The 19732-nt window shown below is 48.6% G+C and overlaps 1 protein-coding gene across 4 annotated transcripts in view; it reads right to left on the bottom strand.

Moving 5' to 3' along the window:
- Positions 1 to 19732, bottom strand: part of Fndc3b (fibronectin type III domain containing 3B) — a 288258-nt gene that overhangs the window by 39420 nt on the left and 229106 nt on the right. For all 4 annotated transcript variants that reach the window (XM_041659165.1, XM_041659169.1, XM_041659167.1 and 1 more), the window contains exons 12-17: positions 9956 to 10080; positions 8754 to 8928; positions 6821 to 6907; positions 4459 to 4597; positions 2514 to 2585; positions 274 to 392 (exon numbers count right to left, since the gene is read on the bottom strand). In XM_041659165.1, coding sequence (XP_041515099.1) covers positions 274 to 392; positions 2514 to 2585; positions 4459 to 4597; positions 6821 to 6907; positions 8754 to 8928; positions 9956 to 10080 — 717 coding nt within the window. The remainder of the gene's footprint in view (positions 1 to 273; positions 393 to 2513; positions 2586 to 4458; positions 4598 to 6820; positions 6908 to 8753; positions 8929 to 9955; positions 10081 to 19732) is intronic.

Here is a 19732-nt window from a genome sequence, read left to right as displayed (position 1 = left end):
CTCAACACCACACCCACACTCATTTCAAGAGTACTCTGCAAGCATTTGCTGGGTTGTATGGAACCTCTGAGCACTGTGTGTGGCAGAAACCGAGTCTCCTGACAGGTCACCTGGTTGGTCTGCATTCATACAGATAGAGACGAGACATGGGAAATTAACCAACAATATTGCTTTTACAACAGCCTCCCAGTAGGTGGCAGTAAAGGACCTGCACGGCTCTGAAGTAAAGGAACTGCCACAAACGTCCATCCTGTCACACACTGATTGACCAACCTGACTGTGCCCACCGGTGCTGATGCAGCAGACCCGCAGTCTGTACAAAGTGCCTGGTTTCAAGTGGGTAAAGACATACTCCATAGCAGAGCCGCTGTAGGCCACTTCCCACTGACCAGCTGTGAAAGGAGACGCGTGTAAGTTAGAAACAGCATCTGCGGCAGAACACCAAGCGGCTTCCACAGAAGCCCAGCACCACCTGGCACCAATATACACAGGGCCATTTTTTATGGCCACAGAGACGTTGCTGATCATGAGGTTGGGATGTGGGAAGCCATATGCCATGGGCGTTAGCACAGGAGGCGGGTACTAAGACAGTGTTGAGCAGCCGTGAATGCCATGGTGAGGCGGCCACAGGACCAGCTATGCAGGTGCTGCCCAAAGGTGCTTCAGTCGGGACAACTGCACCTTTACAGACCAGGGCTTCCGAGAAGGCTGCTGTGCTCAAGGAGCCCACGCAGGAAGATGAGCCCAATGCTGAGGAGTCAGAGGTGGAGCACTTGGAGTGACTCAGGTTGTCTCAGTGGTGCTGAGACTGAAGGGAGCAGATGGGGTGGCTGGGGGATGTCCCCAGGCTGGTGCCCCTCGAGGAAAGCACCTAGAAGTGATCCTGCCACTGCCTGCTTCAGCATCAGGCTGCAGGGATGTCTGCTCTCGTGTGGTTTCCAGCTGGGCGCTCTACACAGCCCTCGGATCCACTAGCTATTTCAGGGGAAATACGCTTGCCCTGTTCTACGGTGTTTTATACAGTCACAAATTCCTTCAGCTGGCTATTACGGTAGACTTTATCCCTCCCTACCTTGTGGTCCTGGGTCTTATTATGTCAGTGTTAGGACAAAGCTCCGTGGGAACTCAGAATTTAGACAGCGGTGCTTGAGTTACGGGCGGACAGCCTACACTGAGGAACAGCTGGGACAACGAGACATGGAAAGTTCTATTAATTACTCCCATGCACGGCCAGCTGCCGGTGCTAAGGTAAAATAACGCCCACTCTTGCAATGACTCAGCACCCGAGGGAGCTGGATGATGGGAAGCCGACTTACACTTTCTCCATAAGCACCTGGGAGACACCGACTTCTCTCCCAGTCTTAATGTAAACACTAAGTGTGCTCTTTAGTGCAGAAACGGATTTCGTGTTAAGAACAGCTGTGCCCATCTTCTGGAATTCTCCTATTTTCAGCTTAGTACTTGACAGGCTTTAGAAAAGACAGCAACGAAGCAGCTCCAGATGGGTGTGGCACACAGACCGAAAGCAGAGTCCCCTGTTCCCAGGGACCCGGGTCCTCTGGTCACAGGCACACACACTTTAAACAAATACTGATCACAGCAGCCTTACTGGGAAAGCGAGGCTAGGTTTTAGAGTTTTGACAACTATATCTTTGTCTATTGAAGTCCAATGAGTTTTATTAGAAAGAAAGGCAAGAGCATTTTCAGGGCTCTAAAGATTTTCCTTTCTGGCACTGCCCCTCTTAAATTATGACTTCTGTGTGTGGTGGGGGTGCACGCTCATGTTCATGTATGTCAGTGCGCATGGGGGTGCTCACAGGACAACCTTGTGGAGTCAGAACACAGTTCCAGGGACTGAACTCAGGTCACTAGACGAGGCGGCAAGCCCCATGGCTGCATTTTAATCCTTGTAGTGAGGCTGCTGATGGGAGTTCTAACTCCAAGGTCACAGTGGAGACCAATTACTATCAAAGTCTGACGCCCATCACTGGCCACACTATGACGTGGCTGCCACTGGACATGGCAGGGTGCCAGGGGGACCATTTCTGATCCTCCGCCCACAATTTCCAGAAGTCTGGCAGCTTAGGGGAGGAAGAGCTTATTTCCCCCGTGGCTTATAATTGACACAGAGAATAGAAAACAAAACAACCCAGCATGCCAAAGATGGGCACTTCAAGCACAGCGAACTGTGGCGTCTGGAAACTGGGATGTACTCAGGGGTACATTCTGGGGTAGAGGGCTTGCTGCAGTACTTGAAGAAAAAACTAACTCAAGATCAAACTCTAGTGAGAGGGAGGGGAGGGTATATATATCATATATCATAGATAGATGGTAGATTGACAGACAGACAGACAGACAGGCAGGCAGGCAGACAGACAGACAGGTAGATAGACAGATAGATATAGTTTTACCACACTACTTGCTGTATATCATAGAACTAAAGGCTGCCTACTGCTGCTACAGAAAGGGTCTGACCACATCAGGACAAGAATTTAAAGTTCCCGAAGTGTCACCTTCAGAAGTTCCATCTGTGATCTCCAGCAGGTACTTCAGGATTTCTGAGCCGCCACTGTCCTTTGGAGCATCTGGAGAGTGGGCAAACACCATCAGTGAGGAGAGGACAGGACGGAACTGGTAAACATCATCACAGAGAACCAAAGAATCTACTGCTACGTGCCCTTCAGTCTGGACTGCACCAAAAGGCACAATTCTTTATGATCATGACCCCTGCCCCTTTAATTTTTTTTCCTTAAGACAGCATCTCATACTTCCCAAAGTGGTCCCAAAGTTTCAGCAATCCTCCTGCCTCGGCACCCCACCCGATTATCATGAGATTACAGGTATGAGTGCCCCACTTCCCACACTGGCTCCTCAGTGTCAAGAAGCTGTGACTTTTATCAGGCTTCTATTTAAGGTCGCTGAAATGCAGAATGGAGTGTAAGATTTAGCGTTTATTTAGTGAGACACGCACAAAACTAGGCAAGCGGAATGGCTTCCAAAACAACGAGTTTACTCTGGAGAATCTGGAGGTGACTCTGAGATTTGGTGACTTTTATGTAAAGTTGAAATGTTTAGATGTTTATCGTGTTTTATTATTTTTACTTCATATATTTTACGAGCAAGCAGATATTTCTGAAAAATGAGAAGTGGAGAGAAAAGAAAACTACACTGACAAAATAAATAAAATATGGGATGGAGTAAGTTCATTCTGCCACACTTTCTCCCAAATCAACTTTCTATCCTCACCCTGGAGCCTGGATCAACATGTACCTGGCAACGTGGGAGGAGGGCTCTGTCAATTTCCAGAGTCCTCTACGTCGCCCTGGGTAAATGGACACAGACCCTGCCTACAAGCGTTTGGTTTTTGAGTATGGAAACGCGAGGCAGAAGAATTTTGCCAAACTGTTAAGAACTCAATTCATGTCTGGCAGCAGCCAGCCACCTCTACATCCCTGGTCATGGGGGAGACTTTGCAAGGCCTGGGCTTTCCTCACACGGACTGAGGAAGCTCACTTTCCCAGATCGTTGCACTACTCAAGAGATTTCCATGGAGACAAACCCAGCATAGAGCTGAGGAGAAGGAGGGAGCGCGCAGAGGGACAGGATCCCTGGAGGAAGGACCCACAAGCAGCCCCAAGTCCCTCACCTGCTCTTGACTATACTTGTCCTCCGGACAGAGGGCCTCAGAGTTCTCTGATAACTCAAGACAGCACACTTGACCTTGGCTGCAGTGATGGCCTGTGCTCTAAACTGCACCCCTCTACAGGACCTTCAGAACTCTATCTTTTTCTGTTTGCCTTTCACCTGCTATTTGTACATATCCTTACGTGACGTTAGTTCAAAGCACACGCGTCTCAACCGTTTCACATGTAACCACAAATGTATCAACCGCACAGTAAGGAATATGCACGTCCCTGAAGTGACCCACACCGCAGAGATGAACTTCACTGTCCTCCCTGGCTGTGTCTCAGCCCTAAGGGAGAAGATCCTGAAGCTCAACCTGGAGGCTACAGAACAAACAACACAAACTTTTCCTATTTCATTGCGGCACTTTACATGTTAAAAGTTACATATCTAAATTTGAAATCCAATCTCAGTATTAATTTGAAAATAGTATTCCTATTAAATTTCTAAGGTGAGTCATTAAAGAATGAATTATCTAATTATGAATCCTCAGATTCAAATCAACAATGCATTTATAAAGGGAGGAAAACTGTAATATAAGAAAATTATGAAATAAATGAGACACTCTTAAAATTGTTCGTTTAAGTAGTCCACTAAAGTCTGGCCATACATTAAAATCCCATGGCCTCCTCCAGGCCTCAGGATGCTTCTCACACGTGTGTAGCACATGCACGATGCTCCCACACACAATACTGTGTGCTTGTGTTTGATTTGTCACTACCGAAATTAAGATGAGTCAAAAAGGAAAAGCAGCAGCAGAGGCAGAAAACGTACCCCACTTGACACTGAAGCCATGTGATGTGACTGGCCCTTTAATGAGCGGCCTGGTCGGAGGTCCAGGTCGGTCAGGACTGGTCGTACAAACCAGGACTTCACTTGGGCAGCTTCTCCCTTCCATGTTAGAAGCAGTCAGCTGTAACACAGCCAAGAGAAGAGCAGGACACGTAAGTTACAGGCTCTAGCAATGTCAACAGTGACTCTGAGACAGCAAGGCCAGACATGGTGACAGATGCCCAGCCACGCAGCCAGCCACGCAGCCACCCACCCACCCAGCCACCCACTCACCCAGCCACCCACCCAGCCACCCACCCACCCACCCAGCACACAGCCACCCACCCAGCCACCCAGCCACCCACCCACCCACCCACCCAGCCACCCAGCCACCCACCCACTCACCCACCCAGCACACAGCCACCCACCCACCCAGCACACAGCCACCCACCCAGCACACAGCCACCCACCCACTCACCCACCCAGCACACAGCCACCTACCCACCCACCCACCCAGCACACAGCCACCCACCCACCCAGCCACCCACCCAGCCACCTACCCACCCACCCACCCAGCCACCTACCCAGCCAGCCACCCAGCCAGCCACCCAGCCAGCCACCCACCCACCCAGCACACAGCCACCCAGCACACAGCCACGCAGCCATCTACCCACCCAGCCACCCACCCAGCCACCCAGCCACCTACCCACCCAGCCACCCAGTCACCCACCCACCCACCCAGCCACCCAGCCACCTACCCACCCAGCCACCCACCCAGCCACCCAGCCACCTACCCACCCACCCGGCACACAGCCACCCAGCCAGTGCTTGCTTTCTTCAGACTGTCGACGTGTTTGTCATCATTCATTTTTCTGATATTTGGGTATTAACAATTAAAACTAAAACTATCTAAGGATATTTGTATATCCTTACAGGAAGAAATGTAAGCCTAGGGTAGTGGTGCATGCCCATGATCCTAGCATGTGGGAGGTTGAAACCATTCTAGGCTATGTAGGCAGTTCCAGGCAATTCTGAAATAGAGTAAGGCCACGTTTCAATAAAGGAGGGGGAAGAGGAGGCTGCAGGGGAAGTATATATGAAATCACAATGTTTCCACCTAGGTTGTGCTGTTGGGTGAAAAGAAAACACGGCCAAGTCAGACAAAAACTTTACTTATGGAAGAGTCAGGCAGTGCCATCTGGTGGAGAAAAGCAGTACAGCTACGATCTGGGAGCCAACACTGGTATTTTTAGCATACCAAAAACAATTATATTCCTCAAATAGTCAGTCTCAACTCTCCGCTTGATAATCTGACAAATACTGGGGTGACGACATGCCAAATTAAATTACTGTGCCCTAAAATTAGAGACGCGAGGGTGGGGAACCCTCAGGGCACACGAAGAAACGAGTGCACACGAGTGCCGTGCACAGGACGGACAGAGGAGCTGTGGGACAGGAGGACGCACTGCATGAGCAATGCAAAGCAGCTTCACGTTGCGGCTCTGACACAGGTCCCTGCAGTAACGTTAGTGGTGCCTCTTTATGGGTCCGTGGCTCTCCACCTGTGGGTCAAAGGATACTTGCACAGGGGTCGCCTATCAGATATCCTGCATATTAGGCATTTACATTATGATTCATAATAGTAGCAGGATTACAGCTACTAAGTAGCAATAAAAGTAATTGTATGGTTGGAGGTCACCACCACATGAGGAGCTGTATTAAAAGGTTGAGAACCTCCGGGCTAAGCTGAGGAAGGAGTGGGAAATGGGAGAGAAGACTAAAACGGGAGGGATGGTCAGAGGGCAGAGCATGCCATCACAGCACAGGAAGGAGGGCATGGCCAGTGAGGGCGGGGACACAGCGTCAGGAGTCACCAGTGAGGGTAGAAACACAGGTTCAGGAGTCGCCAGTGAGGGCGGGGACACACAGTGTCAGGAGTCTCCAGTGAGATCAGAGACACACAGCGTCAGGAGTCACCAGTGAGGGCGGGGACACAGAGTCAGGAGTCACCAGTGAGGGTAGAGACACAGGTTCAGGAGTCACCAGTGAGGGCGGGGACACACAGTGTCAGGAGTCTCCAGTGAGATCAGAGACACACAGTGTCTGGAGTCACCAGCGAGGGCTGGGACACACAGTGTCTGGAGTCGCCAGCGAGAGCGGGGACACAGTGTCAGGTTAGGGTCTTCCTGGGTGCACACCTGCCTTCACTGTAACCGCATATTCTCGCATGGTTTTCTGACTAGGGAGTGCGCTGCTCCTTTGAAGGTGCTGCCCACTGTAGCCCTTCTTGACTGCAGACTCCACTGGAAACGTAAGTGGGCAAACACCAAAATGTCAGAGTTAGCGCCGAGGCGATGAGACTCACCCTGAACTTGTACTGTGTGCTTCTTTTGAGATTTTTTACAGTACAGGTCAGATCTTCTCCGCTGTACTTCGGATGGAAATGGTTATCCTGAAAAGGCAAAGACATCAGAATCTTCATACCCACACCTCAAATTCCAAAGAACCCAGGACTTTTTACTGTGGCTTCCTATGGCCACCATGAGTCCAGAGGCTGGCAGCCATAGCTAAGGGAGGACCAGTCACGGCACGGACAGCTTTCTAACTTAAATTTAGGTCTCATTTGTCACACGGCAGTGTAGCCTGGCTCTGGCCAATTGTATCATGACAAAGCAGTAAGCATGTGACATATTTTTATTTAACCATTAATTTGTCATGAGAAAAGCCTGCTGTCGGGGAAGCAAACACTGCAAGGGGCTGTGCCATAGCAGGCAGGCAGGGTTCCTGAGCTATAGCACTCTCTTCTTGCTAGCGGAAAAAGCCAGGCTTGGATGGCGAAGGACATACTCCCTCAGGATAGACCTTACCACAGTAGGCAAATATGCTGAATTCAATCCACAGTGTTCTCTATCCTCCTTCCTTCCCTCCCTCCCTCCCTCCCTCCCTGAGGGACAATGGCCCTATAACCTGTGAAGATTTGTCTCTTGTACTTGTTTAATAAAATGCTGATTGGCCAGTAGCCAGGCAGGAAGTATAGGCGGGGTGACCAGAACAGGAGAATTCTGGGAAAAGGAAAGGGTCAGTCTGTAGTCGTCACCCAGACACAGAGAAAGCAAGATGAGAATGCCTCACTGATAAAAGGTACCAAGCCATGTGGCTAACACAGACAAGAATTATGGGTTAATGTAAGTTATAAGAGTTAATAAGAAGCCTGAGTTAATAGGCTAACCAGTTTATAATTAATGTAGACCTCTGTGTGTCTTTGGAACTAAACAGCTGCGGGGACCAGGCGGGACAGAAGCCTCTGTCAACACTCCCTCCCTCCAAGGCAATGTTTGTGCATCAGGCTCCCTTCAGGCCCGCGGGAATCAGTCCCACTAAAAGACATATAGAGCCTGGTCTGCAAGATAATGGCATATCAGCTAAAGAAGGCAACTGCAAATAGAAAGCCCTACACACAGAGAAGGAGAAGGCATGCCATGTGGGCCGTGAAGGCACAGAAAGGCAAGAGGCAGGCTGCTGGAGCCCCTGGACGCTGTCCCGGCAGCACGAGTTGGTGGCTCTTGGGATTTAAACTTAATACAATCAAAGACTCCTTTAGTCTGCAGCCATATTTCAAATGTTCACCGCCACACATCCCACATAATCTGCAGGACACATCTACCACTGCAGAGTTCCACATGGCCGAGATTGTCCAGAGTGGTCAGGCAAGGGCTATTCTGGGAGGATATTTGCTGAGATGTGAGAGGAGACCCAAAGGGAACCAGGAAAGTGAGAAAGGCATCTTCAAGGAGCCACGAAGGAGAACACAGGAGATGCAGGTTCCCAAGGCCGGGGCACAGTGGGATAAGGAACAAGGGCGGTGAGAAAATCCAAGCACACAGGCCAGTGGGGGGGTGGGCATTAGGAGAGCTGTGGCTCCTCTGCAAACGGGTGTCTGGGTGGCCTGGGCTCTGTGACAGTGACCACAGAACACCTGGGTGATGTTGGGGCACAGCAGGGGTCACTGCATTCATTCAGAGCAAGGGGAAGGCTGCCTAGGAGGCTTTCTCAGCTGTGGAGGTGGTGAACGTCTGTTAGATTTCTGGCTAATCTGAAGGACAGTTTAAAGGGTTTGTTGGTTGGTCGTATCTGGAGTCATAGGGTGACTCCAGCAGAATGGCCAGCAGTCATGTGCTGAGCTGGAAAGGACAGCTGGACCCACACAGCAAGACAGCAGTGGTAGAAACAAAGAGCAGCCTTGAGTTTGGCCATAAGATATCATGATGCTTTGCAGGTGTAGAACGAGCAAGACTCACGTTTTCGTCCTCCTGGATGTCCAGGGTGTACGTAATCACTTCCTCCGGCGAGCAGCCTTCAGGCCTGGACCACTGCAGTGTGATCCAGGTGACGCCAGCTCGGACGAGCCTGGGTGCTGAGGGCATCTGTGGGATGTTCCCCAGTGTATAGCACACCACCTCCTGGCTGTAACCACTGCAGAGATGAACAGAGACACCGTGTCGGGAGTCCTGGTGCTTTAAAGGAGGGAGGCATGCCTCTTCCCAGCCCCACTGCTGTGTGGTGGAAAAGGGTCCTGTACACAGGACATTTCCCACCACAGCTTTCAATTGTCCTCTTGTGCCCCTAGAATCTGCATTTTACGAAAGCACGCCAAGCTATAAGAAAGCAGGTTTATGATTTTATTCCCTCAAAGGCACAGCATGGCAGCACATTTATCGAGGTAAGAGCAGCGGCTACCCAGAGACTGGGGATGACTGTGTACAAACACGTCACGGTGCTGAAGGAACATGAGTTTTACAAACGGTTTTCCAAGTCTGTGGTGCTTCTAATTCCCTTCAGAATTCCTGAATCGTAGAAGCCTGTATCATTCAACTTTTCTGGCCAGGACACCCTTGAGCTACGCTGCTTTCCAGGCGCTGGGAGCAGTTCTGAGACCTCAGTGAGATCACAGGAGCATCGCCATGCTGGGGCCGCTGAACGCTTAGTCCCTAAGGTGCAGTCATGGAACAAAAAGATTTTCCCCTTGATCAACAGTTACGTAGCAAGAACTGAGACATGGCCTCTTTTCAAAGCCCCTAAATCAATGGGTCCTTGGTCAGGTCCCCTTCTTCCCTTCCTCCTGCAGCCTGGGTTTTCCCTGATTCTATAACTTGGCGATAATAGTTGCTCAGCACAAGTTTCTTTGTACTAGCAACAGTCGCACAAATGAAAAGGGAAGACCTGCAGGACAGGCATTAAAAGTGATACAGACCAAGGACTAGGTGCTGAGCGGGGGGAAGGAGAGGGCTTCCTTTATGGAGCTTCCCCTTGGTCCCTGGGACACTAGTGGGCTGAGTAAGGCCGGTGTGTTCTGTCACCGCAGAGGCCTTCTCCCTCCATAGGACTTCCCCTCAGAATTGCTCGGTGTGGAGGTTGCTTCGTCAAACCTTCAGGCAATGTGAGAGACAGCCGGAACCATGCCTCGAAGGCTGAAGGGCTAGAAGCACAGGAGAGGCCATACCTGGTGCCGATGTCATTCCGAGCAGCAAGCCTGAAGGTGTAGCCCATGGCTGGACAGAGTTTTGTCAACTTGCAATGCTTCTGGTTCCCAAAGAAACACTGTCTGAAGCCACTATTCCTCTTTCCCTGGAACAACAGAGATGAGGGCAGCATTATTATCTACAGAATGGTACCCAGTGCATTGCACTCTTAAGTTTCCTGTTTATTATTATCATTAGCCTTGTCAATGCATTCATTTTGAAATTTTAAAAATTATTGTACAAATAAATGGGGCTTTGCTGTGATTTTCCAAATGGATGCAATTAAAGAAACTAAATTACATAAGACAATGAAGAAGTATTTTAAACAATTGTTGAAATTTTTAGTTTGGGTAAGCTAGCAACAGAAGAAGATATGCAGAGAGGGACCCACGTGGAGCATAAACATTGTGGGAGCTCCTTCAGCCAATACCCTTTAAAGACACCAGCCCACTTTGGGCATGGTCTCATGTACTATAAATGCAGCCAGAAAGTGTGCACAGCCCCTTTTTCTGCTGGATTCGGTTCCAGTTCCCAGCACACACGGAATACTGCAGATTGCTATCCTTACTGAGAGTTTATCCCCAAATAAATAAACCTTTGTTATCCTCCATTCCGTGCTATTGTGAAACTCTTTGGTACTACAGAAAAAGCCCCCACAGGCCTACCACCAAGGCCCATAGCCCTCTGGACTTGCACTTCTAACAGTTTTGGTTGACAGTATCCTGGGTGGTGTCCTGGACAGTCGAGCATGTGAGTTTCTGACAGAGCTGAGGCTCGCCACCGTGGAAGTGGCCTGGTCTTTCTTAGGGGACCTCACACACCCCAAAGACCCGTCCCTGTGGCTGAACACCAGGCAGGTGTTTGTCTCTTCTGTCATGGTGGCCCAAAGCCCTTGACACACACATTACAGTGACAATGAGCTGTTTGTTTATGGATCCCTACAAGCTGGTCGCAGTCTTCGTCCACATCTGTTTTCTTCCCAAAAGAGCTCAACCACTGCGTGTGGACTTGAACTTCAGTGTCTGTTAATCCTTGGAAGATTGGTTGAAAGTATACATATTCCCTCTCCCTTCCCCCTCTCCCCACTTCATTCATTCTAAGTTCTTTATGAATATGTTTCAAGTTTGTTGGAATACATTGCTGGCTGGTCAGAGGTCACAGTCTTCAGTAGCCTGGCAGCTTTCTCTAAGCTCAGCAATATGGAATTCCCTCCCTCCCCAGCAAGGCTTCCAGCTCTCTCCCTGCCCTTATCTGGAGAATGTCCCTGGGCCTGGAGGACTGACCTTATCTGAAAGCTGTCTCTAAAGCCAGATGCCTGATTCACCTTCAGCTTGACCCTTGGCACAGATCCCTGCTAAGAAGACTATCTCTAGTTCTGCTATAGAACCCTTCTGCCACATACCAAGTAGACAGAAGTGTGCTACTTAAGGCAAACGGGTTTGTCCCCAGGCTCCCCAGTCCTATATATTCCTTAAACTCTAGAATAAAATTGAGCTGTTTCACCAAAATCTGTCTAGGGAAAGGCTGTCCCCATTTGTACTCACCGCCCACATACAAAGCCCCTTCTGCCTCTTTACCCTCTCGGACTGATGGCCGACGGATCAAGAGAGAAAAGGGGACCCTCACACAAGTTTTTAGTGTAAAAAGAAAAACAAGTAAGGTATCTGATTCCCATACATGACTTAGGCTGTAACCCAGCTACTCTGGAGGTTGACAAGTTCAGGGGAGGGTCAAAAGTTCAAGGCCAGCGTAAGGAGCTAGGGAGACCCTGCCTTAGAATAACATGGAGAGAGGGGATTGGGAGTGAGCAACAGCAGAATGTTCGCCTAAGTCGAGTGCTCTGGAGCCGAGTGCACTGGAGCCGAGTGCTCCAGTGGGGCCTTACAGTGCCACAGTTAAGGAAAAGGGTCGTTAAATTGGGCTATAACCACAGACATAGAAAATTCATATACGCAGTTTTCTAGAACAGCATTTCCACACACAGTGCATATTATCTTATTAATGGACAATGAAAACAAACAAACACACTACCCTGGCACGGTGGTGCACACATGCAATCCCAACATCATGAGGCACAAGCAAGAAGAAAAGCATAACTTTGGGGCCAGCCTGGTCTACACACCAAGTTTGAGATCAGCTACACAGGAAAACCCTGTTCCAGACAAAACAAAACAAGCTCACATATGAACTAACTAAAAAATCCACAAGAGAGCCCAACATCCTCATTGATCCAGAGACTCCAGGAACACACCTGAGACTCTCAGAGACCCCAGGAACATGTCCGAGACTCTCAGAGACCCCAGGAACACATTGGAGACTCTCAGAGACCCCAGGAACACATTGGAGACTCTCAGAGACCCCAGGAACACATTGGAGACTCTCAGAGACCCCAGGAACACATCTGAGACTCTCAGAGAGACTTCAGGAACACATCTGAGATTCTCACAGACCCCAGGAACACATCTGAGACTTTCAAGAGACCTTAGGACCATGTCTGGAACTCTCAGAGACCCCAGGAACATATCTGAGACTCTCAGAGACCCCAGGAACACATCTGAGACTCTCGGAGACCCCAGGAACTCGTCTGAAACTCTCAGAGACCCCACGAACACATCTGAGATTCCAGAGACCCCAGGAACATATCAGAGATTCTCAGAGACCCCAGGAACACATCTGAGACTCTCGGAGACCCCAGGAACACATCTGAGACTCTCGGAGACCCCAGGAATACGTCTGAAACTCTCAGAGACCCCACGAACACATCTGAGATTCCGGAGACCCCAGGAACATATCAGAGACTCTCCAATCACGTCCTAATCATGAAGCTGGCAGTTTACTTCTAAGCCAATTTAAGCGTCTCCTTTTGGTAAGCAGACTGTGAGCACAGACTGTGAGAACATATTCTAGGTGACATATAATTAAAGACAAATGCACTGCAGTAGACAGACTAAACACAACAGTGTAAACCACACTGCTTATAACCCAACTGCCCATCTCCTCCCCAAGCATGATGGCACTGTCTTTGACAGAAGCCCCAACAGTACTGAAGATTCAAAGTTCATTTTGTCAAGGGTTCAAAATACATTCAGTTTCAGCTATGGAGGTAGAGGATAAAAAGTGAAGAATCTTCCATCGCGACAGCAAATTCGTTGTGCGTTGGTACACTGCTGATGTACACTGACCTTCACCTTGAGTGCTAAGGTTGGTATAGTAGATTTGTTCATAGGAAAACTTTATACATCTATTTGCCAAATTATGGCCAGTGTCTGACTATAGCACACGAGCGACCTAGTGTGTCTGTATTCCTTTCAGTAGTAGCTGGATCTGCCTTCCTTCCGCCTCTATTTCAGAACTCCAAGTAAACAGTGTGAGAAAGGCAACCCTGCCAATGAAGCTGCTACCGTTCCAAACCTTGGCTTCCCCAAGTGCTTCGTTTTTCCTTTTTCTATTGGCCTCCATTACCCATTTCTGGTACTTAGAACTAAAGCCAGTAAATAAAAGAGTCCTTTCCTTACTAGACAATTTGCTTTAACATGTAAAAGTCATATTGTCTAGGATTTAAATAAGAGTGGAGAGTTGTCTACAGGAGGCACTAGTGTTTGCTTTTCAAAGGGGCATGGCTGTGGTGCTCACTGGAGACCTAGGGATGGAAACATCCCATGTCCTTCAAGACATCGCTCTGACTTTAAATCCTGATGGCTTTAGACGTAATATCCAAACTTTCCTTCTTATTTCTTTTTCCTTTTACATTAAGTGTGTTTGTGTGTTGTTCTTGTTAAGGTCAGAAGAGGGTGTCAGAGGTCCAGGGCTGAGCTTAAGGCAGATGTGCGGGTGCTGGGACTGACATTCAGGTCTGCAGCAGTTACATGCCCCTAACCACTGGGCGCTCTCTCGCGCTTCCAAACTTTCATGCAATAACAACCCCGAGATGTGCTATGACGCAACTAGAATTTAGGAATATGTAGAAAGATTTAGACTTGGTTGGACCTTGGAATTGAATTTCAGAAGCAGTATTTGTAGAGTTTGATCCGGTGATTAAACTTTGCAGGGTTAAAGAATCAAACCTTGTCAGAAGTCCCTGAGTATAAAGTAAACCCAAGAACAGGCAGGCTGTCAAAAATATTTCACACAATAGAGAGGGTTCTGAATAAAGAAAACATTCATGTGTGACAGGTTTCCTACTGAAGAGGTACTGGAAAGATAAAGAAAAACTGACATCCACGAAAGCTATTGCTGTTCCAAAAGGGACCACAGGTGAGAGGTTAGAAAGCAGAGATGCAGCGAGAATGTGGTGACACACACGTCTTGCTGGTCTGCCCACCAGCCTGACTTCTACATGGTGAGGCAAAGAGTGTTGAAAATGCAGGATTTCTCCTGAGAAATCAACAAATACCATTTATAAAAGACCCCCCCATAATACATAGGAGGTTTGGGGGAAACGTTAACAAACCAAGTAGGATCCTGGGCTGGTAACATCTATAAATGAAATACTATTGTTTTCTGTGAGCAGAGGTAGGCATGATTTAAAAAAAAAAAAAACAACCAGCTAATTCTTAAAGACGGAAAAATTCCTACAAACTGACAGGAAGGACAATATAAATGCTCATGATTTTTTAAAATCAGAAATTAAATCCATAAAAACTGTCCCTGTCAGTAAAGGTTCACATTGTGTAGATCATGGCTTTTAGATTTAATAGGATTCTGAAAGAGAGAGAGGAGAGAAGAAAGAGAGGGAGGGAGGTAGAGGGGGAGAGGGGAAAAAAGGAGAGAGAGAGAGAGAGAGAGAGAGAGAGAGAGAGAAGCTATGGCATGTTCTCACTTCTAACAAAACCTAACTAAAGTACCATAGGTTTGCTGAGATGTTTCACCTAGAAAACTCTGTGTTTGTGTGCATGTATGTACAGCTGCACATATCTGAATGTGAGTACAGAGCTGGAGTACAATCTGGGGTGTTATCCTTGGGCACTGTCCACCCCCTTAAAGACAGTTTCTCACTGGGTCTGGACCTCACTGGCTTGGCTAGGCTCACTGCCTCCCTACCTTTGGGGCTGTGTACATCATGGCTTTTACATGTGGGGAGCTGGATTCAGGTACTTATGCTTACATAGCAAGCATTTAACCTTCTTACCCAAGCAACTTTTCCCCCATAACTGAAGTCAGCCATTGCAAAGTTCTCTGCTACGATGGCCTTAACAGGAATGGATACTATCCCTAGGTATTTCAGGCCTGCTCTCATCAATAATCTGGTCAACAATAGGCAGAAGAGCTGTGGCCAGGCCTAGCTCTGATCGGTCACCCCTCTGGGTTCTCCATGGTGTGGTGCACAGAGAGTCAGGTCCCCAGCAGCAGCAGGACTGCAGCTTGGTGAACCAGGTATGATGAACACATGCAGTCTGGAGCAGCAGACTGGAAGGCAGGCTCTGTGCTGTCCTTGGTAGAAAATGAATGACAAGTTTATTCCAGTTGGAGAAATGAGTAAGAGTAGCCAAGCTCATGCCCTTGGTCATTTTGAGGCAGACCTGGCTACCAGGCTACTAACTTACTTCGACATGAACTGAAGTAACCCCTGCCATGGTCTGACCTGACTGCGCTGCCAGAGCCTGTGAGTCCCAAAGAAAGGCTGCCTTTCAGGGCTCACTGGCTTGCTTCCGTTCATAAACTGTGGCATGCAGCGATGCGTGTTTCCACAGCTCACCCTGAGTTCATTCCAGGGCAGCGTTAATCTTTACTAGAATGTGAGACCATCTTGAGAGCAAACTGGGTGCAGACCAGCCTTGAGGTGTTTCACTTCCAATCTCGGGCCGCTTCCTTCTCCAGGCTTCATGATCCCTACCCCCTTGTAGCCCAGTGGTACCAGCTCATCACTCTTGGAGCTACTTTCTGAGCAGGGCCCAGATGCTGTCCCCGCCCCACAAGCTCCTGGTCAAAACTGCTCTCGAGGAAAAGGACTTGGACTCACCAGCCAGCTGGCTTGTGTTCACAGCATCTTCAGACCTTCCCATTCCTGAGATCCCATCCCTGTTCCTTTTCCCTCTTCTTTTAGAAGAAAATGCCACTCAGTTCACTCCTTCAACCCTCCATTGTGTTTCTGGAAGCCTGGTCACCATCACAGTTTGGCTATGGTTCAATCGGCCTAGGCTGAACACTTCATCTGAACTGGGCAAGCAATTGCTTCTTTTTATCCACATTCTAAAGGAGTCCACCATCTTCAGGGAGAATAGCCTTCTAACAGAACTGAACCCCCACGGACAGCATGTGACCCTCCCACCCCCCTGTATCCCATTTGGCTGCTTGTAACTCTCTGGAGTCCTGCTCTCAGAGGAATGGCAATCACAGGCAGCTTTCTCTGGCCTGGGAAAGTGTTCAAGCATGGGTAAGTGCGAGAGAAGGGAGTTCAGGGAGGCGCCTGTGTGGACACACAGCAGAGCAGGACCTACATCTGCAAACTTTGAGGACGGGATGGGCACTCTAGGGACAGGGACCTTTTCCCCAGGGAGTTCAGATGTCTTACTATATACTTCATGTTAAGTGACATTTGAAGGAGAGATTCTGAGAATTAGACTACATTTTTCTCTTAGCCCTTTAGTGCCTATTTAAATATTTCTATCTTTCTAATCTACAGTGAAAAATTAAAGTTGGTTATGAAGTAAGTTTATAGTTTTGGAAAAGTAATTTACCCCCACCCCAAGGAAACGCTTTGCTGAACTGTGGTGAGTCACCCGAGAAATGGGACATGGGATCTGCTTCTCAGGAGCAGTAGACACTCAGGGGTGGGGTCTGACATCCCCAGAGAGCAGGCACAGCGTCTTTCTTCCTGGGGTGGAGAAGAACCAGGGGCACGCTCTTCCAGCTTGTTGGGCTGCGCTGAGGGTCTTATCCTGCTCTCTTACCAAATCCCCCCCCCCTCGGTCTGTCTCTGCTTGTCTCTGTCACTGTAACAGGGTCTCACTTCAGAGTTCCGGCTGGCCTGGGACTTGCACGGGGTGCCTCTCTGCCTCCTGTGTTCTCTGACTACATTTCTGATACCTGTTTCTCCCGTTCTTCTTTCTCGTCTGGACACACAACAGAAAAGGAGTAGAAAAAACCACTTTGTGTTCAAAAGTCTGTGATGTTGTATTTGACAGCCTGAGGGCACAGTGCCTGGGCATCTGGAGGTGTCTGTCAGGACTAAAGCAGTCAAGAGAAGCCTATGTCACAAAGGACCTTTTATGCTCTATCTGTGGAAAAATAAGGTCGTTCTTCAGGCTTCACAGCACAGGGGCATGTGTCTCTTAGAACCAAGGTAAAGGAGGGACACACACAGCTTCCGGAATGGTGACAAATGAAGCATCGGCCTCTTTGTAAGGACATTCACTTTGTAATCCATGCTGCGAGGAATCCTAAGTCCATTAATGGCCTCTGCACCAGAGAACCAAGTAGCTCAGGGGACTCCCACTCAGCCAAAGAGCCCTCCCAGCTGCACCTCAGGATTCCACAGAGCTGACTGCCCATCCGTGAGTTCAGTCCAATCCTTACTCCAGGATCCATGAACACAGGCAAGAGGCAGTAGGGCTGGGATGCGGTCTTCTGGCAGAGTGCTCTCCTAGCACGCAGAGACCTGGGTTTGATACCCAGCATCACGGAAACGGGGCAATCCCACACATCTGTAATCCCTGCACATAGAGGAAAAGGCAGGGTATCGGGAGTTTAAAGACAAACTAGTCTACAAAACAAAGTTGAGGCCAGCTTGGGACACAGGAATCTCTGTCTCAGAAACAACCAAATAACTGAAAACTGATCACTGTAAGCCACTGTTGTGGTCACCTGTTCTACAGCTCATACTCATTCATTTGATGGCCCTTGTCTAATTCCAGCAAACTTTTACTGATATCCCTTGCTTGCAGAAGACCACACGCCCTCACCTAACAGGGGTTCTGCTTTTTACAGCCTCGTGGACATGCAAAGCCATCCAATAAAGGACCTTTAAGATGCCCCCCAAGTTACTGCAGATGCTGAAATCATCATCAAACTCCTAGACAACAATGATTAACCCAAACTGCCCCTGCAGCAATGCCATTTACTTCAGCTATAGAATTACAATTTAGACCAAATAAAACTCTTGCACTTTTTTTTTTTTTAGTCCTGAGGGTGGAACCAGAAGGCCCTGGCATAACAGACAACATTGCACTACTGAGCCACATTCCCAGTCCCTGGGTTAAAACTTGTTAGCATGCAATTCCAAGGCTTGAGCACAAATAAAACAGCTTTTCCCAGGACCTCGGCTCCTGAGCCGGCTTCCGGTAGCTGAGAGCACACAGTGACAAGGGGTCCAGGAGAAAAGCCACTTTACAGGAGGGTCGGCTTGCCTGGAAGCTAGCAGGGAGGCACACAAAAAAGTACTTGATGCTGTTTCTAGGACCTGACTAAAATTAAATTAAAATTAAAGTTAAAATGTGTTTAAAAACAGCATGTAACTGTTTGTGTTAATTTGTCAAAGAATGTAACAGAAAGATTGAAAACAGTAAAAAATACTTTCTCAAGTAGTTTTTCCTCTGCTGAATATCCTCTGAGCAGCTGTCTTTAGCATGTGGGAAGATGGACTTTCTACAAGGGTTGGCTCCTGCTTCAGGAACTTAACACTTCTGGGCTAATTCTACACACATAATTCACGAGCATTCCAATTAATTCAGGCTCGTGTTTGCCTGCCAGAGTAATTCTGTACACTGTGGGGGCTGTGGTGCCCTGGCTAACATTCCCAGTTAGCTTGGCACCACCAGTGCTGGAAGCGAGTATGTTCAACAGAACTGGCACCAGCAGATGAAGCTGGCTGGTATTTTCAATTGCCTTGAAATTAATAGATTAGCAATGTCCTCTGTTTATTTTCCACAGCATCTTCATTCTTGGCACACAAGAGTGGGGGCGGATGGCTAACTTGGTAAAGCGCCTGCCGTGGAAGCAGCAGGACCTGAGCTGTATCCCAGAATCCATGTAAGAAAAAAGGGTGTGGTGGCACATGCTCGCAATCCAGGGCTGGGGACACAGACACACAGATTCCCAGGGTTGCCGGTCCTACTTGTCTCAAAAACACAAAGCAAAACGAGGTAGACAGTGCCCGAGGAATGTGACGCCTGCCTCCACACACGCCTGTACGAACACACGTAACTAAGGATGGCTAAGATGAGGGTGCTAGACCCCATGATAAACCAGCTCTCTCTGGCCACGTGCTTGGATCTGTTGTGGGATCAACTCTCTCCACTGTCCTTCTGACATTACTTTCCACGTTGCCTGACTGCCTGCTAAGTCAGTTCATGAAGCTGCTGGCGTGTCATCTACTTTGACCATGGCCATGTCGCGGGTGCAGACGTGGGCACTCTCTGCAAGAGCTAGTTTAATATGCTAGAAATGCAGCTGAAAATCAAAGAAGTGAGGCTGCCCTGGCCGAATGAACCACTGCCAGGTTCTATGCTATAGTTTAGTCTGCTTATGCATCTATATTTAGATGCTGTTCCAGTACTGGCAGACCCTAGGCAACATCAAAGATAAATATTGGCTTGAGATGTGCTCAGCAAGCTATATACTAGGTGGGGCTCATAAAGGGGACCTGGGGACACTCCACATCTGGGTGGATTTATATATTTTCTAGCGCCAGACCTCACTCTGCCCTTTCCAAGACAAGAAATGGGGTGGGGTGGCTCGTGGCTGCAAACACTGAATAAACAGCTTACATTTCATATTCATTTCCCAGGAGAGGCTTGGTTACCTGAAACAGGCAGGGGTGG

This window comes from Microtus oregoni, unplaced genomic scaffold (genome assembly GCF_018167655.1).
Source record: "Microtus oregoni isolate MIOR12 unplaced genomic scaffold, Mior012 000010F_ref0000083, whole genome shotgun sequence".
NCBI lineage: Eukaryota > Metazoa > Chordata > Mammalia > Rodentia > Cricetidae > Microtus > Microtus oregoni.
This window is presented reverse-complemented; position numbering and strand designations above follow the sequence as displayed.